At 36.1% G+C, this 25541-nt stretch overlaps 3 protein-coding genes across 3 annotated transcripts; all 3 read right to left on the reverse strand.

Annotated features, from left to right (window-relative positions):
* Positions 1 to 524: 524 nt before the first annotated feature.
* On the reverse strand, positions 525 to 3140 carry LOC145093047 (laccase-11-like). Its single transcript, XM_079031083.1, has 6 exons — positions 2978 to 3140; positions 2648 to 2799; positions 2199 to 2443; positions 1979 to 2107; positions 958 to 1881; positions 525 to 877 (listed from the first exon to the last, which is right to left on the reverse strand). Exons 1-6 carry the CDS (start codon positions 3092 to 3094, stop codon positions 747 to 749), a joined length of 1698 nt encoding a protein of 565 aa, XP_078887209.1. The 5' UTR covers positions 3095 to 3140; the 3' UTR covers positions 525 to 746.
* Positions 3141 to 11459: 8319 nt separating this feature from the next.
* Positions 11460 to 14075, reverse strand: LOC145093048 (laccase-11-like). Its single transcript, XM_079031084.1, has 6 exons — positions 13913 to 14075; positions 13583 to 13734; positions 13134 to 13378; positions 12914 to 13042; positions 11893 to 12816; positions 11460 to 11812 (listed from the first exon to the last, which is right to left on the reverse strand). Exons 1-6 carry the CDS (start codon positions 14027 to 14029, stop codon positions 11682 to 11684), a joined length of 1698 nt encoding a protein of 565 aa, XP_078887210.1. The 5' UTR covers positions 14030 to 14075; the 3' UTR covers positions 11460 to 11681.
* Positions 14076 to 22391: 8316 nt separating this feature from the next.
* Positions 22392 to 24975, reverse strand: LOC145093049 (laccase-11-like). Its single transcript, XM_079031085.1, has 6 exons — positions 24821 to 24975; positions 24531 to 24682; positions 24066 to 24310; positions 23846 to 23974; positions 22825 to 23748; positions 22392 to 22744 (listed from the first exon to the last, which is right to left on the reverse strand). The coding sequence occupies exons 1-6, from the start codon at positions 24935 to 24937 to the stop codon at positions 22614 to 22616; spliced, it is 1698 nt and encodes a 565-aa protein (XP_078887211.1). The 5' UTR covers positions 24938 to 24975; the 3' UTR covers positions 22392 to 22613.
* Positions 24976 to 25541: the final 566 nt, after the last annotated feature.

The following is a 25541-nucleotide window of genomic DNA, read 5'->3' on the forward strand; positions in this document are numbered from 1 at the left end:
AATTTCTTGAGTTCGATGTGCATAGTAAGCAGAGTCCTTGATCTTGGGTTTATATGAGACATCAGCTAAGCAATCTTTGGCAAAGTGGTTTGCATGGCTACATTTGTGACATACAATCTTGGGTTTTTCCGACTTTGGAATTTGTGATGATTCCGAGGTGTGATTTTGTGTGGGAAGGTTAGGCTTGTAGGATGGTGGATTTTCTGAAGGTTTGTTGAAAGGTTGAGGATTGTTTTGGTGAGGTTCCTAGAAACGGTTGTTTTGGTGAAAAGCTTGGAAATGATTTTTATATGGCTTGTTGAAAGGACGATTGTATTTCACGGAAAGTGAGCCAAACTCTAGTTGGAAGCGGAGTTCAGAGTCCATTTCTTTAGAGTTAAGTTCACCCATTAGTGGATCAGGTTTGGTTGGTGGTGAGGGTTGAACAGGAGGAATATGAGGAACAACAACAATAGGGTCCAAAACAATAAGGTTCGAATTTTATGGATCGTAGGAACTAACTAGAGCTAGAGGGCCTCCAGTAATTTCACATAGGGTTTGTGCAACATTTGATTCACTACCTTAAAGCTCATCGAAAATTTACATGTGACAATTGACATGTCAACTTAATAAAAAAAATGAAACAATTGTTTTAAAAATACACACAACAAAGTATGAAACATGATTTTTTTTTCTTTTTCCAGTTTCATTCCTTGTCAAACTCTCAAACAAACCGCAACCTTTATCAGAATATGTACACTTATTGGTTAGCACGATGGAAGATCCTTTGGTGGAGGACGAACCACTTGATCTTTTTCCGACCCATTTTCCACCACAAACGCCGTTTTTAATCCCCATCCGGTGTGCAACTCCAAATGACAGTGAAAGAACCAAACACCTATACAAGAATTAGTTACATATGGATTTTAACGTTGTGTCTATATGTGTGTGTTTTGTTTGTGGTAAGACGATCGATACCTGGATTATCAGCTCGGAATCGAATGGCAGTCCAACCACCGGTGGGAACACCGACGGTGTTCCTCTCCGGTGGATCAACCAAGTTATACTTGGCCGGATCCCTAGAAGAATCAAAGTTGCCAATGCCAGTTCCCACGACAAAAAAATTAAACCCATGAAGATGAAAAGGGTGAGATTCAACGCTTAACAAATTGGTATCTTGTATGACCAATTCAACGGTGGAATTAAACGCGATTTTGCTTAACCGTGTTCCCTTTGAAGTGAAAAGATTAGCTGTAAGGGGAGCACCAGTGTAGTTAAAAGTCGTCGGAGGCTTATCGGGAAAATCAGTTTTAAACACTCCTTTCATGTTAAAATAATGAGCCTGAAGAAGTCCAGTTTCTGGCATGACAAATGTTATGTTGTTCAAGGATGCAGAAAGTCGAGTTCCATTGAGACACGTAGCACAATCACTCTTCCCAAGCCCGATAGTGAAAAACAAGTTCCGGTCAACTTTCAACGGCACATTCGCCGGAAAGTTAGGGGTGTTTAAGCTCCGGAGCTTTTGGTTATAACTTAAAGCAAAGTTGGTGTCATTAGGTAATGGTAGAACAGGGAGTGTAGGGATGACGGTGGTCGGAATGTTTTTATATTGGAAAATGGCGGTGGCTGTTTTGTTGTCAACCGGAATTGGAACATCCTGGAATGGTCGCACCGCCATGAAGTAGCGGCCGGGAGTCTGGTTGGCGGAGACGATCACATTCGTTGTTTGGCCTGGGGCTATTAGTAAAGCATTTGTGGTGAATGGTTTTGTGTAAACTGCATCGATCTCCACCACCGTCATGTTGTGGCCGGCGATTGCAAAAAATAGTTCGTCGTTGAGTGCAGCGTTGACTATTCTCAAGAGGTATTTCTTTCCTTGCTCAACTTCCATAGCAAACGTATCTAAAATGAAAAAAAAAATCCCAAAATAAATAAAGTTACAAGATGTAAAATGCATTAATGAATAGATTATTGATGAGTATAATTAGCTTATACATACGTTTCTCAGAACATGGAAAAAGTGGGCCCGGTTTTCCATTGATCGTGTGCGCGTCGGACATATTTGGTGGCAAACCTAAAGCGTTCCCTTGCTTCACAACCTGTTCAACATCCGCATGCCACCATTCACCTACGAATAACAAATATTTTGTGTTTTTAATTTATCCGATTTGAGAAACATTTAACGATGAAAGTACGTTCAAAGTACACATATAGTTTACCAAACACGATGACTTGTTCTCCATCGGGTCGTGGGAATGGAAATGGCACTGATTGTTTAGGTAAAATTACAATAGCACCATAAACAGTTGCTCTGAGCCATAGAATATGTGCATGCCACCAAAGGGTCCCTCTTTGGCCGGTAATGTTAAAGTCATAAACGTAGCTATTCCCGGTCTGGATCGGGCATTGTGTGATGTACGCCGGTCCATCAGCCCACCCGTTAGCATACTGTTTCAGACCATGCCTAAAAAAGAGAGCCATAAAACACCAACAAATATGATAGAATAAAATATCGTTTTTACTTCAATAGTATAAACCAATCTTATGAGTCATTGAGTGAGACGTATAAAGGTCACAAAATGGAGAGATATATAACAAGCTTAAAAGAAAAGATATATTTTGTATATATGCGTTTGTTTGTATAATAAATAATTTCTAAACCTCATACCAATGAATGGACATATTGTATTGGGCATGGTTTGAAACGTTGATAAGAACTCTATCGCCTTCTCGAGCGTAAACTGTTGGACCTGGAAACCTCCCATTTACAGTTACAATTGGTTTTGCATGGCACAATCTGCTAACGTTCTTCACTTCGACCTTTTTCAGATATAAGAATATAACACAATCATTTTCTATAATATACGAAACAAACATTGCAACGAAACCAATAAACTATTGTGGCCAAACGGGTTTTAGCAACCATGGTGAATTAAAATTTAAAAACCACAGAAACTAGCTATATATCACGACATTGCAAAACTACAAATTAACTTACATTAAACTGATACTTCTTGGTGGCTGCCTTGGCCTCAAGAGAAAGCAATGAAATGCATATCAAAATGCAAATAATAAAAAGGGATTTTTCGAAAATGAATGTATGATTAGTCGTCATCTTCCCCAGTAGTTGATTCGTGTGTGTTCTTGAGAATGAATTAGTGTTGAGGAAGATGAAGATATAGATATAGATACATGTGTGTGTATATATATACACACATGTATACATGTATTAGGTAGAGTGGAGAAGTGAGGAGGTTGTAGAGGAAAACGTTTAAGTTAAACATGTATATAGTAAGAGACTTCAAAAACCAATTACTCAAACACACAAATAAAAAATACTCTTATTGGTACGTGGCTGTTTTAAAAGTTATTATGGTTTTTATAAGATTTTGCTTTGTATCTGTAATGGCTGTAAAACATTGATTAAATTGATTAGGGTTCATAGATTTTTTTGATTTTATAATAAAAATGTATTTTTAATATTTGATGAGAGATGTATATTGTAAATATATTTTTTTTAATTAGTCTATGTGTTAAACAAAATGTAAAAACAAAGCATTATACAGTTAGTTTCTACTTTTGGAAATAAATTTGATGTATATTTGAAGATCTGGCCATGAGAGGTATACAAGAGCAACTTATGTTAGGTGTGGTCATGAGCTTTACCGTTGAGAGAAAAGGAATACAACCAAAATTAAGATTTTCTTTCTCTTAAACAAATCCACGCACATGAAAAAAGTCAAAAAACTAAAATTGTATTGTTTAACTTTACATTAAATAACACAAATGGTCTATATCATTTGATTAATTATGTTCATCTAATCCTTAACTTTTTTTTTTTTTTTTCTAACTCAAACCATCCTCCAAATAAAACCATGCTACATGCCTAGTCCCCTTGTGAGGATGCCGTGCCTTGTATGATGGACGCATTTTTGACTTTTCACTTTAATGCCCATTAAAAACTCTTTGAATGATCATTATGTCCTTGACACCCTTCTCCCTAATTTCTTTCACTAATCACGAAATCATAAATCATCAAAAACAAAATGCAATTTCGGTCTACCAACCGTGTTATACACACTTTATGGACTAATAACAATCCATGAAGATGAGTTTATGCTTGTACGAAGAAGGTGAAATGCTCTAGGTTATTTTTAGCCTAACCCTTGTGAAATAATGATGTTAAGGTCAGTGTAATTTATAAAAATTTTATATATATATATATATATATATATATATATATATATATATATATATATATATATATATATATATATATATATATATATATATATAAACTCAAATTTATTTGGGTGGACCAATGCCCACCCTTGTACTGGTTAAGGTGTTTGAATTTGAACTTTACATAGACCATGTTATAGGTTCATTGGTTAGGGTGACAAGGAAACATGTTTACGTTCTGCCAAATCCCAGGGTTATCGAGGTCTTATAAACAAACTTGAAGATGATAGTCGGAAATTGAAGACGATAATGTTGTGCACATGTAATTGGTTGTATAATGCAATCTAACTTTTGGGAGATCAATGAAATTGATAGTTTTGTTGGCTTAATTGATTCATTGACGACCCAATTGTGTTAATTAGAAGCAAAGCTTAATTCGAAGTTAAACAAACCACTAAAAAAACAAACATATATCTAACTATTAAACATACACTACAAGGAAAAAGATAGCCGCTAAAAGGTCAAATTGTCGCCGGCAGGGCCGGCCCTGATACCTGGGCGAATTGGGCATAGGCCCATGGCAGCAAGAGATGAGGGGCATAAATTTCGTCCATAATGTTAATATTATAGGTATTTGGCCCAAAGGAATTCAGCATCTACGATCAACCATGTCACGCGCTTCGACTATTGGAGTCTGGTTCCCATCTTCCCAGTGGCCGCCTAGAAAGATGAAAGGGCAGGATGTAGAAGACAAGAAGTCGATTGCTTTTCCCAATCGTCGATTGGTTAAGAGACTCTTCTTTGGATACGCAATAGATACGTCTCCCGATTTCTGTGAAGAACCTTAGTTTCTATAAACTCTCTACTCTCTTGCCTCTGGATTTCTGTTGAGAACAAGAAGAAATATTTTTTCGTTTTTTGGATGCCTTTCATCTTTCGATGATCTTGCTCCTTTTCTTACGGAATTACCGGTGCTTAGTCTAATGCTTATCTTTTCTAGATATCATTTTTTTCTGATCTGTGTTTTTCTCTCGATTTTTTCACGGCTGCAAGGTAATCTTTGCCTTGTTTTGGTTGGTTTAGATTTTAAAAGTGTTTCCCCTCTATGGACAATTCTGCCCTTGATGGAGTATGGTTTCAAGGCATATTAAAGGGATAGCTTGGATGGACGATTATGCCCTTGGATTTGATGCCCGTATAAGGCTGATTTCCTTAAGTGGGTACTGCTGCAATTCTTAAAATGTTTGTGTTGCTGACAAAATACTTTGTTCACAGTGGATTTAAAGAGTATTTGTTTCAATTTTGAGATTATATCACAAACGAAGACCTTGACATTTTTTGTTTTAAATTTTCATATGACATTCAAGATATTAACATTTGGAGTAGTGTGTTTGTAACAGTTTAATGTATCTAGTTTTTGTGATCACAATTTACAATTTTGTTTATGTCATGGTTATAATTTTTTTTTTGTAAAAAAATTAAATAAAATGGAGATACACTATACTTGTTAATCATGCTATTGTTAACTATGATGTATTAACTGATTTTTATAATTCATACAAAAGATCGTAGTAATTATATTTTTTAATTCACAAAGCACAAATAAAATGTTTTAGTGATGTTTGCTAGTTTAAGTTTTAATGGATATGAAGTTGTTTGAAAAAAGAAACTAGCTAATTTATGTTGTAGGTAGATTTAATAAAAGTCTTGGGGCATTTTTAAGTTTTTTCGCCCGGGGCATTAAAAAGCTATGGACCGGCCCTGGTCGCCGATAATAGTAATAGCAGTGACATGTCGCCGGTAATAAGTCGTTGTTACTGCTTCGTTGCTATTGATTAACTTGTCGCCGCTAATGAGAATTGTCGCCGCTAATGATGATGTCATCGGTAATAATGATGTCGCTGGTAATAACAATTTTCATTTTTTAATTTTTTTTAATCAACGATTTTTGTTGCTAGTAATAATGTCGCTGGTAATTACATAACAACATTCGATTAAATATCAAAAATAACAACATTCGATTAAATATCAAAAATAATAGTGTCGACGCTAATTACAAAGCAAATATCCGGTTAAATATCAAAAGTGATAGTGTCGTCGGTAATTACATAACATTCGATTAAATATAAAAAGTAATAATGTCTCCGGTAACACTGTCGCATGATAATTACATAACATCTGATTAAATATAAAAAGCAATAATATCGTCGGTAATAGTGTTGCCGGTAATTACAGAAAACAACAAAATTTTTTACAATCTAACAAGTAGCAAAGTGTGACAACAACTGTAATATACAAATAATACTCATCCCTACATACCATCATCTTCGTTCCCATCGTTTACTCGATTATTTTGGGATTGAAAAAACAAATAAAGTTCATCCCTACATGTCGGGTCGTTGAGCCTTGCATGAAGATTTTTCAACTACATAATTAACAACAAAGTACATTGCTATTTCTTGCACCTGGGACAAAAACCCAATTACCAAAGTTTTTAGCAAATAATCACCACAAACCAAACTTACCAAATCAACATGCATTTTATGATGCTAAAGTAGATTGCTATTTTTAAACTAAGACAAAAAAACAAAAGTACGTTGTTATTTTTTGCACTTGGGACAAAAACCTAATTTCAAAAGTTTTTAGCAAATAATCACCACAAAACCAAAATTACCAAATCAACATGAATTCTATGGTGCTAAAGTAGATTGTTATTTTTAAATTAAGACAAAAAACCAAAGTACGTTGTTATTTTTTGCACTCGGGACAAAAACCTAATTACCAAAGTTTTTAGCAAATAATCACCACAAAACCAAAATTACCAAATCAACATGCATTTTATGATACCAAAGTAGACTGCTATTTTTAAACTATGACAAAAAACCAAAGTACATTGCTATTTCTTGCACTTGGGACAAAAACCCATTTATTAATGCTTTTAGCAAATAATCACCACAAAACCAAAATTACCAAATTAACATGCATTTTATGATGCAAAAGTAGATTGCTATTTTTAAACTAAGACAAAAAACCAAAGTACATTGCTATTTCTTCCACTTGGGACAAAATCCTAATTACCAAAGCTTTTTGCAAATAATCACCACAAAAAACCAAAGTAGATTGTTTTACCTGTGATGGTTGTGATGGTTGTGGTGTTGGTTGTGATGGCTGTGAAATCGGTGGGAGAGCAGAAGTTTTACGGTCGATGCCTCTGATATGGCCACATCGCTCTCCTAATACTTTCTTAAAAGAAGCTCTTTCTTGAGCGGGTGTTAACTCACTTTCACCTTGGGTTTGTTCTAAGAGCTCTCCGACTAACCGATTCTGTAACTCCCCAAAGTGAGTAACAATTAAGTATAAATAAACATTTAATTATATGATAAAATTATAATTAAATACTTACATATTATTGTTCCGCCTCAGCATTAGCAAATACACCATCTCTATCGGTATGAGCTTTGCGAAACGTTTCCACTCTCTTAAGGTTCAGATTAACTTTAAAAATTAGATTATATTTTAAATAATTAATTACATGTATCGTACGTTACCTTCTTATAACAAGTACCGCCATACGAGCTCGACCCCCCCCCCCCCCCCCGATTCACATTTGTTTGCATTTCACGAACTTTTTTGTTCCTGTCTGAAGCAATTCTATGTTCGTTCGTTTGGAAATACTCAACTGCTTTCTTCCAGTTATCAACTTCCATACCCTCTGGAGGGTTGGCTAATGCTCTCGAGATATCTTGATACCCTCCGACTAACATAAAATATTCTTTTGTGTCAGCAACAATTTATGCTTTACCGGCGACGCGAATCAACAGCGTTGACTATCTGGAGGGAAGGGTATCGCGTCTTTTTTTAGACCACTATTATCGATGACTTTTTTGAATATTAGCGGCGACACGAATGTCGCCGATATTAGGTCTGTGCGGATAAGAGGCCCCAACTGTTGGATTAGATACTCGATCGAATGGATGAGATCTATCAGAGGGGGAAAACACGGATTCGGGTGAGAATCATTTTGCGGCGACACAATTACCGACGACGAAGGCTTTTAGCTGCGACAAATGGTAGGGTCGTCGCTAAAATCCTTCGTCGTCGGTAATTGTGTCGCCGCTAAGGGCATAGTTTTTTGTAGTGATAACAAAGTTAACCATTGTTTAAAGAACCATTAAACAAACCATCTATGAGATTGTAGTTAACCATTGTTTAAACAACACCGAATGATAATTCGAAGTTAAAAACAATTAAAAAGAACAAAAAAATACATGCAGAAAACATTGTTAAACCAAGAAAAGTCAATGTTTAACATTCTAGGGATAATATCCCCTTTCTTTCAACTCCCTACGATAACCCCTTTTCCTTTTACCCTTTGACTAACACCTTCATCATTTGATATTCCAGTTTTTTTTGCCAATGCCTTGACACTCTATCACATTCCATTGTTGAAAATTCAGAAAAATGAAGCAACAATACCATATCTATATACTATATTAATTTCTCCCATTGTTGCATGTATAGGCCAATTCACCATTATTTCATGTATAGGCCAATTCACCATTGTTTTATGTATAGGCCAACTCATAATGAAATGCTTCGGTATCCTTAATGTGGTAGTAATATGACATCAATATTTAAGATACAAAAATATCCCCTGCTAGCTTGGCACATGGGTGTTATATTGGACAAAATGAACAGAACAGTAACACTAGGACTAGGTGCGTAGATTGGACCAAACCATAGGGATCATTCGTGCATGTTAATATTATTTTTATTAAAGTATTTTTAAGTAGGGATGTCAAAAAGTCCTGTGGGACCTTGTTCCTGTGGGGGCCAGTCCCATTTGGAGAAATTAAAAAAAAAAATCGGGGGTGGGGACGGGGGCGGGGGCAAGGTTAACCCCCGTTTTAATTTCTCGGGCAGGGGTGGAGGTAGACAATCCTGTCCCGAACCCCCATGGGGACCTGTTAATAAATTAAACATATATTTAAATATATTAATTATATAAATATAATAACAATAACATGATTTTAAGCTTCCAAAATTCATCAAAATACATGTTTTTAAGTTGTTAGTATAGTGTTTTTAAGATACCATAACTTTTTTATTTTTAACATGTAAAATTCTGCTATAAATGATTATTTGTTACCTAAAAAATAGTTTCTTTTAGCCTAAATAGCAACTTCGTTTAGCAAAAAAAAAAGCCCAAAATCAATCGGGGGCGGGGTAATAAAGGGGATTCTATTAGGGTGCAAAGTTACGCTTGGATGTCGAGTATCTTGTATGTGTAAATGAGTTGAGTCTTTCCTATAAATAAGAAGTGAGTGACTCCCATTATGTAAGAAACTATTTGGAGTGTTAGACTAGAGAGAGAATTTATAGAAGACCCACTTTGTATGTTCTTTCTAGATCTAATATGAGCTTGCCAAGATTTATTTACTCCTTGTGTTCTTTAGTTACTACGATGCTTCACTAGATCTTTTCTTATTCCGCACATGCCATCATAATCAACACCTCTACAATTGGTATCAAAGCCAGTGGCGAGATTTCGATTCTCTCAAGGAGCAATTTCTGAGGGGGGGGGGGATTGTTGGGGGTCAAAAATGGCATTGACCAAGTCCTCGCACGATTGCCTGGAGTGCTACAATCGAATGTCTGGTCCTGGAGGGATGAATGCGCTATATGGGTAAGGTTGCGCCATTTCTAACACCAATTGGTTTTAGATTAACCGGTAGCGTTGATGCTCAACAATTGATATCAGATCGGGTATTCTTGATTAGATCAAGAATTGATCCATGGTGGCATTCTAGATTTGGTGATTCTTCATTTTGAGTTTTGATCTTCGTGTTATAGAGAGTTTTTGGATTCTATAAATCGAATTCATCTTTGGTTCTATTCATAATTCGATTTTCTCCATTAGAATTCAAGTGATTTTTGCTTTCTCTCTCTAGAAAACCCATTCAAAATCACTTTCTCTCTAGAAATTTTCAAGTTCTTGTGATCATGGGGTATTTAGAGTATGATTCTTGGGTTGTGATCGTTAAACATGTGAAATACAAAGTTAACGAATATCAATTTTATGGATTAGTGTTAAGCCGGTTGATTTCATGGGAAACTATGGTTTCTTATGGAGGTTTGAAGGATGATCTTGGAAGATTGATTTTCTAACCACTTTTAAAGATTGATTTCTTGTTTGGATCTTATTGTCTCATGGTAGCTTATAGTGAAAATCGAGAGGAAGGAGAAGAAAGAGATTTGTTTAATAAGAGATATATTTCTCTTGTTGAAAACCCAAGTGATCTTCATGCTCTTAAGTTTGTTGAAGATGTTGTTGATGTTCTTGAAGTACATGATAAGAAGTTGCCATTTGTAAGAATGCCATAACCTCAGAAACAAGAGTTGGAGTTGTTGCCATACGTCACATAGCCAACATTCTGTGAAAGTTTGAGATCTTGCATAGTCTTTCTGCCCTGTCATGTGCATGGAGCAAGCACTATCGATATACCATATTATTTCTTGCTTCAAAGCATAGAGTGTCTGTTGAACGATGCTTCTACCAGGTGGATCGTTGGTAGCCATGTAGCAGTAGTTTGGCTCAACATCTTCATCATCTCTCTCCGACCCAGATGACCAGTAGCCTTCATCACATTCTATTTCTTGTCGAGCCATAAGACACATGTTCCTGCCAGTGGTTATGTCATCATCATCTCCAGATGACCAATACCCCTCTACATCCCTTGATATAGTGGTAATAAAAGCCTTTTCACTTTCTGCCATTTCTTGAGTTCGATGTGCATAGTAAGCAGAGTCCTTGATCTTGGGTTTATATGAGACATCAGCTAAGCAATCTTTGGCAAAGTGGTTTGCATGGCTACATTTGTGACATACAATCTTGGGTTTTTCCGACTTCGGAATTTGTGATGATTCCGAGGTGTGATTTTGTGTGGGAAGGTTAGGCTTGTAGGATGGTGGATTTTCTGAAGGTTTGTTGAAAGGTTGAGGATTGTTTTGGTGAGGTTCCTAGAAACGGTTGTTTTGGTGAAAAGCTTGGAAATGATTTTTATATGGCTTGTTGAAAGGACGATTGTATTTCACGGAAAGTGAGCCAAACTCTAGTTGGAAGCGGAGTTCAGAGTCCATTTCTTTAGAGTTAAGTTCACCCATTAGTGGATCAGGTTTGGTTGGTGGTGAGGGTTGAACAGGAGGAATATGAGGAACAACAACAATAGGGTCCAAAACAATAAGGTTCGAATTTTATGGATCGTAGGAACTAACTAGAGCTAGAGGGCCTCCAGTAATTTCACATAGGGTTTGTGCAACATTTGATTCACTACCTTAAAGCTCATCGAAAATTTACATGTGACAATTGACATGTCAACTTAATAAAAAAAATGAAACAATTGTTTTAAAAATACACACAACAAAGTATGAAACATGATTTTTTTTTCTTTTTCCAGTTTCATTCCTTGTCAAACTCTCAAACAAACCGCAACCTTTATCAGAATATGTACACTTATTGGTTAGCACGATGGAAGATCCTTTGGTGGAGGACGAACCACTTGATCTTTTTCCGACCCATTTTCCACCACAAACGCCGTTTTTAATCCCCATCCGGTGTGCAACTCCAAATGACAGTGAAAGAACCAAACACCTATACAAGAATTAGTTACATATGGATTTTAACGTTGTGTCTATATGTGTGTGTTTTGTTTGTGGTAAGACGATCGATACCTGGATTATCAGCTCGGAATCGAATGGCAGTCCAACCACCGGTGGGAACACCGACGGTGTTCCTCTCCGGTGGATCAACCAAGTTATACTTGGCCGGATCCCTAGAAGAATCAAAGTTGCCAATGCCAGTTCCCACGACAAAAAAATTAAACCCATGAAGATGAAAAGGGTGAGATTCAACGCTTAACAAATTGGTATCTTGTATGACCAATTCAACGGTGGAATTAAACGCGATTTTGCTTAACCGTGTTCCCTTTGAAGTGAAAAGATTAGCTGTAAGGGGAGCACCAGTGTAGTTAAAAGTCGTCGGAGGCTTATCGGGAAAATCAGTTTTAAACACTCCTTTCATGTTAAAATAATGAGCCTGAAGAAGTCCAGTTTCTGGCATGACAAATGTTATGTTGTTCAAGGATGCAGAAAGTCGAGTTCCATTGAGACACGTAGCACAATCACTCTTCCCAAGCCCGATAGTGAAAAACAAGTTCCGGTCAACTTTCAACGGCACATTCGCCGGAAAGTTAGGGGTGTTTAAGCTCCGGAGCTTTTGGTTATAACTTAAAGCAAAGTTGGTGTCATTAGGTAATGGTAGAACAGGGAGTGTAGGGATGACGGTGGTCGGAATGTTTTTATATTGGAAAATGGCGGTGGCTGTTTTGTTGTCAACCGGAATTGGAACATCCTGGAATGGTCGCACCGCCATGAAGTAGCGGCCGGGAGTCTGGTTGGCGGAGACGATCACATTCGTTGTTTGGCCTGGGGCTATTAGTAAAGCATTTGTGGTGAATGGTTTTGTGTAAACTGCATCGATCTCCACCACCGTCATGTTGTGGCCGGCGATTGCAAAAAATAGTTCGTCGTTGAGTGCAGCGTTGACTATTCTCAAGAGGTATTTCTTTCCTTGCTCAACTTCCATAGCAAACGTATCTAAAATGAAAAAAAAAATCCCAAAATAAATAAAGTTACAAGATGTAAAATGCATTAATGAATAGATTATTGATGAGTATAATTAGCTTATACATACGTTTCTCAGAACATGGAAAAAGTGGGCCCGGTTTTCCATTGATCGTGTGCGCGTCGGACATATTTGGTGGCAAACCTAAAGCGTTCCCTTGCTTCACAACCTGTTCAACATCCGCATGCCACCATTCACCTACGAATAACAAATATTTTGTGTTTTTAATTTATCCGATTTGAGAAACATTTAACGATGAAAGTACGTTCAAAGTACACATATAGTTTACCAAACACGATGACTTGTTCTCCATCGGGTCGTGGGAATGGAAATGGCACTGATTGTTTAGGTAAAATTACAATAGCACCATAAACAGTTGCTCTGAGCCATAGAATATGTGCATGCCACCAAAGGGTCCCTCTTTGGCCGGTAATGTTAAAGTCATAAACGTAGCTATTCCCGGTCTGGATCGGGCATTGTGTGATGTACGCCGGTCCATCAGCCCACCCGTTAGCATACTGTTTCAGACCATGCCTAAAAAAGAGAGCCATAAAACACCAACAAATATGATAGAATAAAATATCGTTTTTACTTCAATAGTATAAACCAATCTTATGAGTCATTGAGTGAGACGTATAAAGGTCACAAAATGGAGAGATATATAACAAGCTTAAAAGAAAAGATATATTTTGTATATATGCGTTTGTTTGTATAATAAATAATTTCTAAACCTCATACCAATGAATGGACATATTGTATTGGGCATGGTTTGAAACGTTGATAAGAACTCTATCGCCTTCTCGAGCGTAAACTGTTGGACCTGGAAACCTCCCATTTACAGTTACAATTGGTTTTGCATGGCACAATCTGCTAACGTTCTTCACTTCGACCTTTTTCAGATATAAGAATATAACACAATCATTTTCTATAATATACGAAACAAACATTGCAACGAAACCAATAAACTATTGTGGCCAAACGGGTTTTAGCAACCATGGTGAATTAAAATTTAAAAACCACAGAAACTAGCTATATATCACGACATTGCAAAACTACAAATTAACTTACATTAAACTGATACTTCTTGGTGGCTGCCTTGGCCTCAAGAGAAAGCAATGAAATGCATATCAAAATGCAAATAATAAAAAGGGATTTTTCGAAAATGAATGTATGATTAGTCGTCATCTTCCCCAGTAGTTGATTCGTGTGTGTTCTTGAGAATGAATTAGTGTTGAGGAAGATGAAGATATAGATATAGATACATGTGTGTGTATATATATACACACATGTATACATGTATTAGGTAGAGTGGAGAAGTGAGGAGGTTGTAGAGGAAAACGTTTAAGTTAAACATGTATATAGTAAGAGACTTCAAAAACCAATTACTCAAACACACAAATAAAAAATACTCTTATTGGTACGTGGCTGTTTTAAAAGTTATTATGGTTTTTATAAGATTTTGCTTTGTATCTGTAATGGCTGTAAAACATTGATTAAATTGATTAGGGTTCATAGATTTTTTTGATTTTATAATAAAAATGTATTTTTAATATTTGATGAGAGATGTATATTGTAAATATATTTTTTTTAATTAGTCTATGTGTTAAACAAAATGTAAAAACAAAGCATTATACAGTTAGTTTCTACTTTTGGAAATAAATTTGATGTATATTTGAAGATCTGGCCATGAGAGGTATACAAGAGCAACTTATGTTAGGTGTGGTCATGAGCTTTACCGTTGAGAGAAAAGGAATACAACCAAAATTAAGATTTTCTTTCTCTTAAACAAATCCACGCACATGAAAAAAGTCAAAAAACTAAAATTGTATTGTTTAACTTTACATTAAATAACACAAATGGTCTATATCATTTGATTAATTATGTTCATCTAATCCTTAACTTTTTTTTTTTTTTTTCTAACTCAAACCATCCTCCAAATAAAACCATGCTACATGCCTAGTCCCCTTGTGAGGATGCCGTGCCTTGTATGATGGACGCATTTTTGACTTTTCACTTTAATGCCCATTAAAAACTCTTTGAATGATCATTATGTCCTTGACACCCTTCTCCCTAATTTCTTTCACTAATCACGAAATCATAAATCATCAAAAACAAAATGCAATTTCGGTCTACCAACCGTGTTATACACACTTTATGGACTAATAACAATCCATGAAGATGAGTTTATGCTTGTACGAAGAAGGTGAAATGCTCTAGGTTATTTTTAGCCTAACCCTTGTGAAATAATGATGTTAAGGTCAGTGTAATTTATAAAAATTTTAATATATATATATATATATATATATATATATATATATATATATATATATATATATATATATATATATATATATATATATATAAACTCAAATTTATTTGGGTGGACCAATGCCCACCCTTGTACTGGTTAAGGTGTTTGAATTTGAACTTTACATAGACCATGTTATAGGTTCATTGGTTAGGGTGACAAGGAAACATGTTTACGTTCTGCCAAATCCCAGGGTTATCGAGGTCTTATAAACAAACTTGAAGATGATAGTCGGAAATTGAAGACGATAATGTTGTGCACATGTAATTGGTTGTATAATGCAATCTAACTTTTGGGAGATCAATGAAATTGATAGTTTTGTTGGCTTAATTGATTCATTGACGACCCAATTGTGTTAATTAGAAGCAAAGCTTAATTCGAAGTTAAACAAACCACTAAAAAAACAAACATATATCTAACTATTAAACATACACTACAAGGAAAAAGATAGCCGCTAAAAGGTCAAATTGTCGCCGGCAGGGCCGGCCCTGATACCTGGGCGAATTGGGCATAGGCCCATGGCAGCAAGAGATGAGGGGCATAAATTTCGTCCATAATGTTAATATTATAGGTATTTGGCCCAAAGGAATTCAGCATCTACGATCAACCATGTCACGCGCTTCGACTATTGGAGTCTGGTTCCCATCTTCCCAGTGGCCGCCTAGAAAGATGAAAGGGCAGGATGTAGAAGACAAGAAGTCGATTGCTTTTCCCAATCGTCGATTGGTTAAGAGACTCTTCTTTGGATACGCAATAGATACGTCTCCCGATTTCTGTGAAGAACCTTAGTTTCTATAAACTCTCTACTCTCTTGCCTCTGGATTTCTGTTGAGAACAAGAAGAAATATTTTTTCGTTTTTTGGATGCCTTTCATCTTTCGATGATCTTGCTCCTTTTCTTACGGAATTACCGGTGCTTAGTCTAATGCTTATCTTTTCTAGATATCATTTTTTTCTGATCTGTGTTTTTCTCTCGATTTTTTCACGGCTGCAAGGTAATCTTTGCCTTGTTTTGGTTGGTTTAGATTTTAAAAGTGTTTCCCCTCTATGGACAATTCTGCCCTTGATGGAGTATGGTTTCAAGGCATATTAAAGGGATAGCTTGGATGGACGATTATGCCCTTGGATTTGATGCCCGTATAAGGCTGATTTCCTTAAGTGGGTACTGCTGCAATTCTTAAAATGTTTGTGTTGCTGACAAAATACTTTGTTCACAGTGGATTTAAAGAGTATTTGTTTCAATTTTGAGATTATATCACAAACGAAGACCTTGACATTTTTTGTTTTAAATTTTCATATGACATTCAAGATATTAACATTTGGAGTAGTGTGTTTGTAACAGTTTAATGTATCTAGTTTTTGTGATCACAATTTACAATTTTGTTTATGTCATGGTTATAATTTTTTTTTTGTAAAAAAATTAAATAAAATGGAGATACACTATACTTGTTAATCATGCTATTGTTAACTATGATGTATTAACTGATTTTTATAATTCATACAAAAGATCGTAGTAATTATATTTTTTAATTCACAAAGCACAAATAAAATGTTTTAGTGATGTTTGCTAGTTTAAGTTTTAATGGATATGAAGTTGTTTGAAAAAAGAAACTAGCTAATTTATGTTGTAGGTAGATTTAATAAAAGTCTTGGGGCATTTTTAAGTTTTTTCGCCCGGGGCATTAAAAAGCTATGGACCGGCCCTGGTCGCCGATAATAGTAATAGCAGTGACATGTCGCCGGTAATAAGTCGTTGTTACTGCTTCGTTGCTATTGATTAACTTGTCGCCGCTAATGAGAATTGTCGCCGCTAATGATGATGTCATCGGTAATAATGATGTCGCTGGTAATAACAATTTTCATTTTTTAATTTTTTTTAATCAACGATTTTTGTTGCTAGTAATAATGTCGCTGGTAATTACATAACAACATTCGATTAAATATCAAAAATAACAACATTCGATTAAATATCAAAAATAATAGTGTCGACGCTAATTACAAAGCAAATATCCGGTTAAATATCAAAAGTGATAGTGTCGTCGGTAATTACATAACATTCGATTAAATATAAAAAGTAATAATGTCTCCGGTAACACTGTCGCATGATAATTACATAACATCTGATTAAATATAAAAAGCAATAATATCGTCGGTAATAGTGTTGCCGGTAATTACAGAAAACAACAAAATTTTTTACAATCTAACAAGTAGCAAAGTGTGACAACAACTGTAATATACAAATAATACTCATCCCTACATACCATCATCTTCGTTCCCATCGTTTACTCGATTATTTTGGGATTGAAAAAACAAATAAAGTTCATCCCTACATGTCGGGTCGTTGAGCCTTGCATGAAGATTTTTCAACTACATAATTAACAACAAAGTACATTGCTATTTCTTGCACCTGGGACAAAAACCCAATTACCAAAGTTTTTAGCAAATAATCACCACAAACCAAACTTACCAAATCAACATGCATTTTATGATGCTAAAGTAGATTGCTATTTTTAAACTAAGACAAAAAAACAAAAGTACGTTGTTATTTTTTGCACTTGGGACAAAAACCTAATTTCAAAAGTTTTTAGCAAATAATCACCACAAAACCAAAATTACCAAATCAACATGAATTCTATGGTGCTAAAGTAGATTGTTATTTTTAAATTAAGACAAAAAACCAAAGTACGTTGTTATTTTTTGCACTCGGGACAAAAACCTAATTACCAAAGTTTTTAGCAAATAATCACCACAAAACCAAAATTACCAAATCAACATGCATTTTATGATACCAAAGTAGACTGCTATTTTTAAACTATGACAAAAAACCAAAGTACATTGCTATTTCTTGCACTTGGGACAAAAACCCATTTATTAATGCTTTTAGCAAATAATCACCACAAAACCAAAATTACCAAATTAACATGCATTTTATGATGCAAAAGTAGATTGCTATTTTTAAACTAAGACAAAAAACCAAAGTACATTGCTATTTCTTCCACTTGGGACAAAATCCTAATTACCAAAGCTTTTTGCAAATAATCACCACAAAAAACCAAAGTAGATTGTTTTACCTGTGATGGTTGTGATGGTTGTGGTGTTGGTTGTGATGGCTGTGAAATCGGTGGGAGAGCAGAAGTTTTACGGTCGATGCCTCTGATATGGCCACATCGCTCTCCTAATACTTTCTTAAAAGAAGCTCTTTCTTGAGCGGGTGTTAACTCACTTTCACCTTGGGTTTGTTCTAAGAGCTCTCCGACTAACCGATTCTGTAACTCCCCAAAGTGAGTAACAATTAAGTATAAATAAACATTTAATTATATGATAAAATTATAATTAAATACTTACATATTATTGTTCCGCCTCAGCATTAGCAAATACACCATCTCTATCGGTATGAGCTTTGCGAAACGTTTCCACTCTCTTAAGGTTCAGATTAACTTTAAAAATTAGATTATATTTTAAATAATTAATTACATGTATCGTACGTTACCTTCTTATAACAAGTACCGCCATACGAGCTCGACCCCCCCCCCCCCCCCCGATTCACATTTGTTTGCATTTCACGAACTTTTTTGTTCCTGTCTGAAGCAATTCTATGTTCGTTCGTTTGGAAATACTCAACTGCTTTCTTCCAGTTATCAACTTCCATACCCTCTGGAGGGTTGGCTAATGCTCTCGAGATATCTTGATACCCTCCGACTAACATAAAATATTCTTTTGTGTCAGCAACAATTTATGCTTTACCGGCGACGCGAATCAACAGCGTTGACTATCTGGAGGGAAGGGTATCGCGTCTTTTTTTAGACCACTATTATCGATGACTTTTTTGAATATTAGCGGCGACACGAATGTCGCCGATATTAGGTCTGTGCGGATAAGAGGCCCCAACTGTTGGATTAGATACTCGATCGAATGGATGAGATCTATCAGAGGGGGAAAACACGGATTCGGGTGAGAATCATTTTGCGGCGACACAATTACCGACGACGAAGGCTTTTAGCTGCGACAAATGGTAGGGTCGTCGCTAAAATCCTTCGTCGTCGGTAATTGTGTCGCCGCTAAGGGCATAGTTTTTTGTAGTGATAACAAAGTTAACCATTGTTTAAAGAACCATTAAACAAACCATCTATGAGATTGTAGTTAACCATTGTTTAAACAACACCGAATGATAATTCGAAGTTAAAAACAATTAAAAAGAACAAAAAAATACATGCAGAAAACATTGTTAAACCAAGAAAAGTCAATGTTTAACATTCTAGGGATAATATCCCCTTTCTTTCAACTCCCTACGATAACCCCTTTTCCTTTTACCCTTTGACTAACACCTTCATCATTTGATATTCCAGTTTTTTTTGCCAATGCCTTGACACTCTATCACATTCCATTGTTGAAAATTCAGAAAAATGAAGCAACAATACCATATCTATATACTATATTAATTTCTCCCATTGTTGCATGTATAGGCCAATTCACCATTATTTCATGTATAGGCCAATTCACCATTGTTTTATGTATAGGCCAACTCATAATGAAATGCTTCGGTATCCTTAATGTGGTAGTAATATGACATCAATATTTAAGATACAAAAATATCCCCTGCTAGCTTGGCACATGGGTGTTATATTGGACAAAATGAACAGAACAGTAACACTAGGACTAGGTGCGTAGATTGGACCAAACCATAGGGATCATTCGTGCATGTTAATATTATTTTTATTAAAGTATTTTTAAGTAGGGATGTCAAAAAGTCCTGTGGGACCTTGTTCCTGTGGGGGCCAGTCCCATTTGGAGAAATTAAAAAAAAAAATCGGGGGTGGGGACGGGGGCGGGGGCAAGGTTAACCCCCGTTTTAATTTCTCGGGCAGGGGTGGAGGTAGACAATCCTGTCCCGAACCCCCATGGGGACCTGTTAATAAATTAAACATATATTTAAATATATTAATTATATAAATATAATAACAATAACATGATTTTAAGCTTCCAAAATTCATCAAAATACATGTTTTTAAGTTGTTAGTATAGTGTTTTTAAGATACCATAACTTTTTTATTTTTAACATGTAAAATTCTGCTATAAATGATTATTTGTTACCTAAAAAATAGTTTCTTTTAGCCTAAATAGCAACTTCGTTTAGCAAAAAAAAAAGCCCAAAATCAATCGGGGGCGGGGTAATAAAGGGGATTCTATTAGGGTGCAAAGTTACGCTTGGATGTCGAGTATCTTGTATGTGTAAATGAGTTGAGTCTTTCCTATAAATAAGAAGTGAGTGACTCCCATTATGTAAGAAACTATTTGGAGTGTTAGACTAGAGAGAGAATTTATAGAAGACCCACTTTGTATGTTCTTTCTAGATCTAATATGAGCTTGCCAAGATTTATTTACTCCTTGTGTTCTTTAGTTACTACGATGCTTCACTAGATCTTTTCTTATTCCGCACATGCCATCATAATCAACACCTCTACAATTGGTATCAAAGCCAGTGGCGAGATTTCGATTCTCTCAAGGAGCAATTTCTGAGGGGGGGGGGGATTGTTGGGGGTCAAAAATGGCATTGACCAAGTCCTCGCACGATTGCCTGGAGTGCTACAATCGAATGTCTGGTCCTGGAGGGATGAATGCGCTATATGGGTAAGGTTGCGCCATTTCTAACACCAATTGGTTTTAGATTAACCGGTAGCGTTGATGCTCAACAATTGATATCAGATCGGGTATTCTTGATTAGATCAAGAATTGATCCATGGTGGCATTCTAGATTTGGTGATTCTTCATTTTGAGTTTTGATCTTCGTGTTATAGAGAGTTTTTGGATTCTATAAATCGAATTCATCTTTGGTTCTATTCATAATTCGATTTTCTCCATTAGAATTCAAGTGATTTTTGCTTTCTCTCTCTAGAAAACCCATTCAAAATCACTTTCTCTCTAGAAATTTTCAAGTTCTTGTGATCATGGGGTATTTAGAGTATGATTCTTGGGTTGTGATCGTTAAACATGTGAAATACAAAGTTAACGAATATCAATTTTATGGATTAGTGTTAAGCCGGTTGATTTCATGGGAAACTATGGTTTCTTATGGAGGTTTGAAGGATGATCTTGGAAGATTGATTTTCTAACCACTTTTAAAGATTGATTTCTTGTTTGGATCTTATTGTCTCATGGTAGCTTATAGTGAAAATCGAGAGGAAGGAGAAGAAAGAGATTTGTTTAATAAGAGATATATTTCTCTTGTTGAAAACCCAAGTGATCTTCATGCTCTTAAGTTTGTTGAAGATGTTGTTGATGTTCTTGAAGTACATGATAAGAAGTTGCCATTTGTAAGAATGCCATAACCTCAGAAACAAGAGTTGGAGTTGTTGCCATACGTCACATAGCCAACATTCTGTGAAAGTTTGAGATCTTGCATAGTCTTTCTGCCCTGTCATGTGCATGGAGCAAGCACTATCGATATACCATATTATTTCTTGCTTCAAAGCATAGAGTGTCTGTTGAACGATGCTTCTACCAGGTGGATCGTTGGTAGCCATGTAGCAGTAGTTTGGCTCAACATCTTCATCATCTCTCTCCGACCCAGATGACCAGTAGCCTTCATCACATTCTATTTCTTGTCGAGCCATAAGACACATGTTCCTGCCAGTGGTTATGTCATCATCATCTCCAGATGACCAATACCCCTCTACATCCCTTGATATAGTGGTAATAAAAGCCTTTTCACTTTCTGCCATTTCTTGAGTTCGATGTGCATAGTAAGCAGAGTCCTTGATCTTGGGTTTATATGAGACATCAGCTAAGCAATCTTTGGCAAAGTGGTTTGCATGGCTACATTTGTGACATACAATCTTGGGTTTTTCCGACTTCGGAATTTGTGATGATTCCGAGGTGTGATTTTGTGTGGGAAGGTTAGGCTTGTAGGATGGTGGATTTTCTGAAGGTTTGTTGAAAGGTTGAGGATTGTTTTGGTGAGGTTCCTAGAAACGGTTGTTTTGGTGAAAAGCTTGGAAATGATTTTTATATGGCTTGTTGAAAGGACGATTGTATTTCACGGAAAGTGAGCCAAACTCTAGTTGGAAGCGGAGTTCAGAGTCCATTTCTTTAGAGTTAAGTTCACCCATTAGTGGATCAGGTTTGGTTGGTGGTGAGGGTTGAACAGGAGGAATATGAGGAACAACAACAATAGGGTCCAAAACAATAAGGTTCGAATTTTATGGATCGTAGGAACTAACTAGAGCTAGAGGGCCTCCAGTAATTTCACATAGGGTTTGTGCAACATTTGATTCACTACCTTAAAGCTCATCGAAAATTTACATGTGACAATTGACATGTCAACTTAATAAAAAAAATGAAACAATTGTTTTAAAAATACACACAACAAAGTATGAAACATGATTTTTTTTTCTTTTTCCAGTTTCATTCCTTGTCAAACTCTCAAACAAACCGCAACCTTTATCAGAATATGTACACTTATTGGTTAGCACGATGGAAGATCCTTTGGTGGAGGACGAACCACTTGATCTTTTTCCGACCCATTTTCCACCACAAACGCCGTTTTTAATCCCCATCCGGTGTGCAACTCCAAATGACAGTGAAAGAACCAAACACCTATACAAGAATTAGTTACATATGGATTTTAACGTTGTGTCTATATGTGTGTGTTTTGTTTGTGGTAAGACGATCGATACCTGGATTATCAGCTCGGAATCGAATGGCAGTCCAACCACCGGTGGGAACACCGACGGTGTTCCTCTCCGGTGGATCAACCAAGTTATACTTGGCCGGATCCCTAGAAGAATCAAAGTTGCCAATGCCAGTTCCCACGACAAAAAAATTAAACCCATGAAGATGAAAAGGGTGAGATTCAACGCTTAACAAATTGGTATCTTGTATGACCAATTCAACGGTGGAATTAAACGCGATTTTGCTTAACCGTGTTCCCTTTGAAGTGAAAAGATTAGCTGTAAGGGGAGCACCAGTGTAGTTAAAAGTCGTCGGAGGCTTATCGGGAAAATCAGTTTTAAACACTCCTTTCATGTTAAAATAATGAGCCTGAAGAAGTCCAGTTTCTGGCATGACAAATGTTATGTTGTTCAAGGATGCAGAAAGTCGAGTTCCATTGAGACACGTAGCACAATCACTCTTCCCAAGCCCGATAGTGAAAAACAAGTTCCGGTCAACTTTCAACGGCACATTCGCCGGAAAGTTAGGGGTGTTTAAGCTCCGGAGCTTTTGGTTATAACTTAAAGCAAAGTTGGTGTCATTAGGTAATGGTAGAACAGGGAGTGTAGGGATGACGGTGGTCGGAATGTTTTTATATTGGAAAATGGCGGTGGCTGTTTTGTTGTCAACCGGAATTGGAACATCCTGGAATGGTCGCACCGCCATGAAGTAGCGGCCGGGAGTCTGGTTGGCGGAGACGATCACATTCGTTGTTTGGCCTGGGGCTATTAGTAAAGCATTTGTGGTGAATGGTTTTGTGTAAACTGCATCGATCTCCACCACCGTCATGTTGTGGCCGGCGATTGCAAAAAATAGTTCGTCGTTGAGTGCAGCGTTGACTATTCTCAAGAGGTATTTCTTTCCTTGCTCAACTTCCATAGCAAACGTATCTAAAATGAAAAAAAAAATCCCAAAATAAATAAAGTTACAAGATGTAAAATGCATTAATGAATAGATTATTGATGAGTATAATTAGCTTATACATACGTTTCTCAGAACATGGAAAAAGTGGGCCCGGTTTTCCATTGATCGTGTGCGCGTCGGACATATTTGGTGGCAAACCTAAAGCGTTCCCTTGCTTCACAACCTGTTCAACATCCGCATGCCACCATTCACCTACGAATAACAAATATTTTGTGTTTTTAATTTATCCGATTTGAAAAACATTTAACGATGAAAGTACGTTCAAAGTACACATATTGTTTACCAAACACGATGACTTGTTCTCCATCGGGGCGTGGGAATGGAAATGGCACTGATTGTTTAGGTAAAATTACAATAGCACCATAAACAGTTGCTCTGAGCCATAGAATATGTGCATGCCACCAAAGTGTCCCTCTTTGGCCTGTAATGTTAAAGTCATAAACGTAGCTATTCCCGGTCTGGATCGGGCATTGTGTGATGTATGCCGGTCCATCGGCCCACCCGTTAGCATATTGTTTCAGACCATGCCTAAAAAAGAGAGCCAAGAAACCATAATTAACCATATAAGACTCCAACGAATATGATAGAATAGAATATCGTTTTTCCTTCAATAGTGTAAAAGAATACTATGAGTCATTGAGTGAGACGTATAAAGGTCACAAAATGGAGCGACATATAACAAGCTTAAAATAAAAGATATATTGTGTATGCGTTTGTTTGTGTAATAAATAATTTTTAAACCTCATACCAATGAATGGACATATTGTATTGGGCATGGTTTGAGACGTTGATGAGAACTCTATCGCCTTCTCGAGCGTAAACTGTTGGACCTGGAAACCTCCCATTTACAGTTACAATTGGTTTTGCATGGCACAATCTGCTAACGTTCTTCACTTCGACCTTTTTTAAATACAAGAATATAATACAATCATTTTGTATAATATACGAAACAAACATTGCAACGAAACCAATAAACTAATGTGGTGAAATGGGTTTTACCAACATGGTAATTAAAAGCCATAGAAACTACGAACTTACATTAAACTGATACTTCTTGGTGGCTGCCTTGACCTCAAGAGAAAGCAATGAAACACACATGAAAATGCAAATAATAAAAAAGGATTTTCCAAAAAAGAACGTATGATTAGTCGTCATCTTCCCCAATCGTTAGTTTCTAGGCTTTCTTAACAATGAATTAGTTGAGGAAGATGAAGAAATATATATATAGATACATGTGTGTATATATATAAATACATATATACATGTATTAGGTAGAATGGAGAAGTGAGGAGGGTGTAGAGCAAAACGTTTAAGTTAAACATGTGGATAGTACGAGACTTCAAAAAACAATTACTCAAACACACGAATAAAAAAAATCTTACAGATGGTTGTTTTAGAAAAGTATTAGTGGGTTTTATAAGATTTTGCTTTATATATGTAATGGCTATAAAACATTGATTAAATTGATTACGGTCCACTAGTTTTTTGATTTTATAATAAATATGTATTTATAATATTTGATGAGAGATGTATGTAATTATTTTTATTAGTTTATTTGTTAAATCAAATGTATAAACAAAGCATTATATCGTAAGTTTCTACTTTTAGAAATAAATTTGATGTATATTTGAAGATCTGGTCATGAGAGGTACACAAGAGCAACTTAGGTTTGGTGGGATCGTGAGCTTTACCGTGGGGGAAAAGGAATACAGCGAAATCAGTTTTTCTTTCTGTGAATCAAAATCCACGCACTGTAAAG

Source organism: Lactuca serriola, chromosome 3 (assembly GCF_051521515.1).
Source record: "Lactuca serriola cultivar US96UC23 chromosome 3, Lser_US96UC23_V15, whole genome shotgun sequence".
NCBI classification, from domain to species: domain Eukaryota; kingdom Viridiplantae; phylum Streptophyta; class Magnoliopsida; order Asterales; family Asteraceae; genus Lactuca; species Lactuca serriola.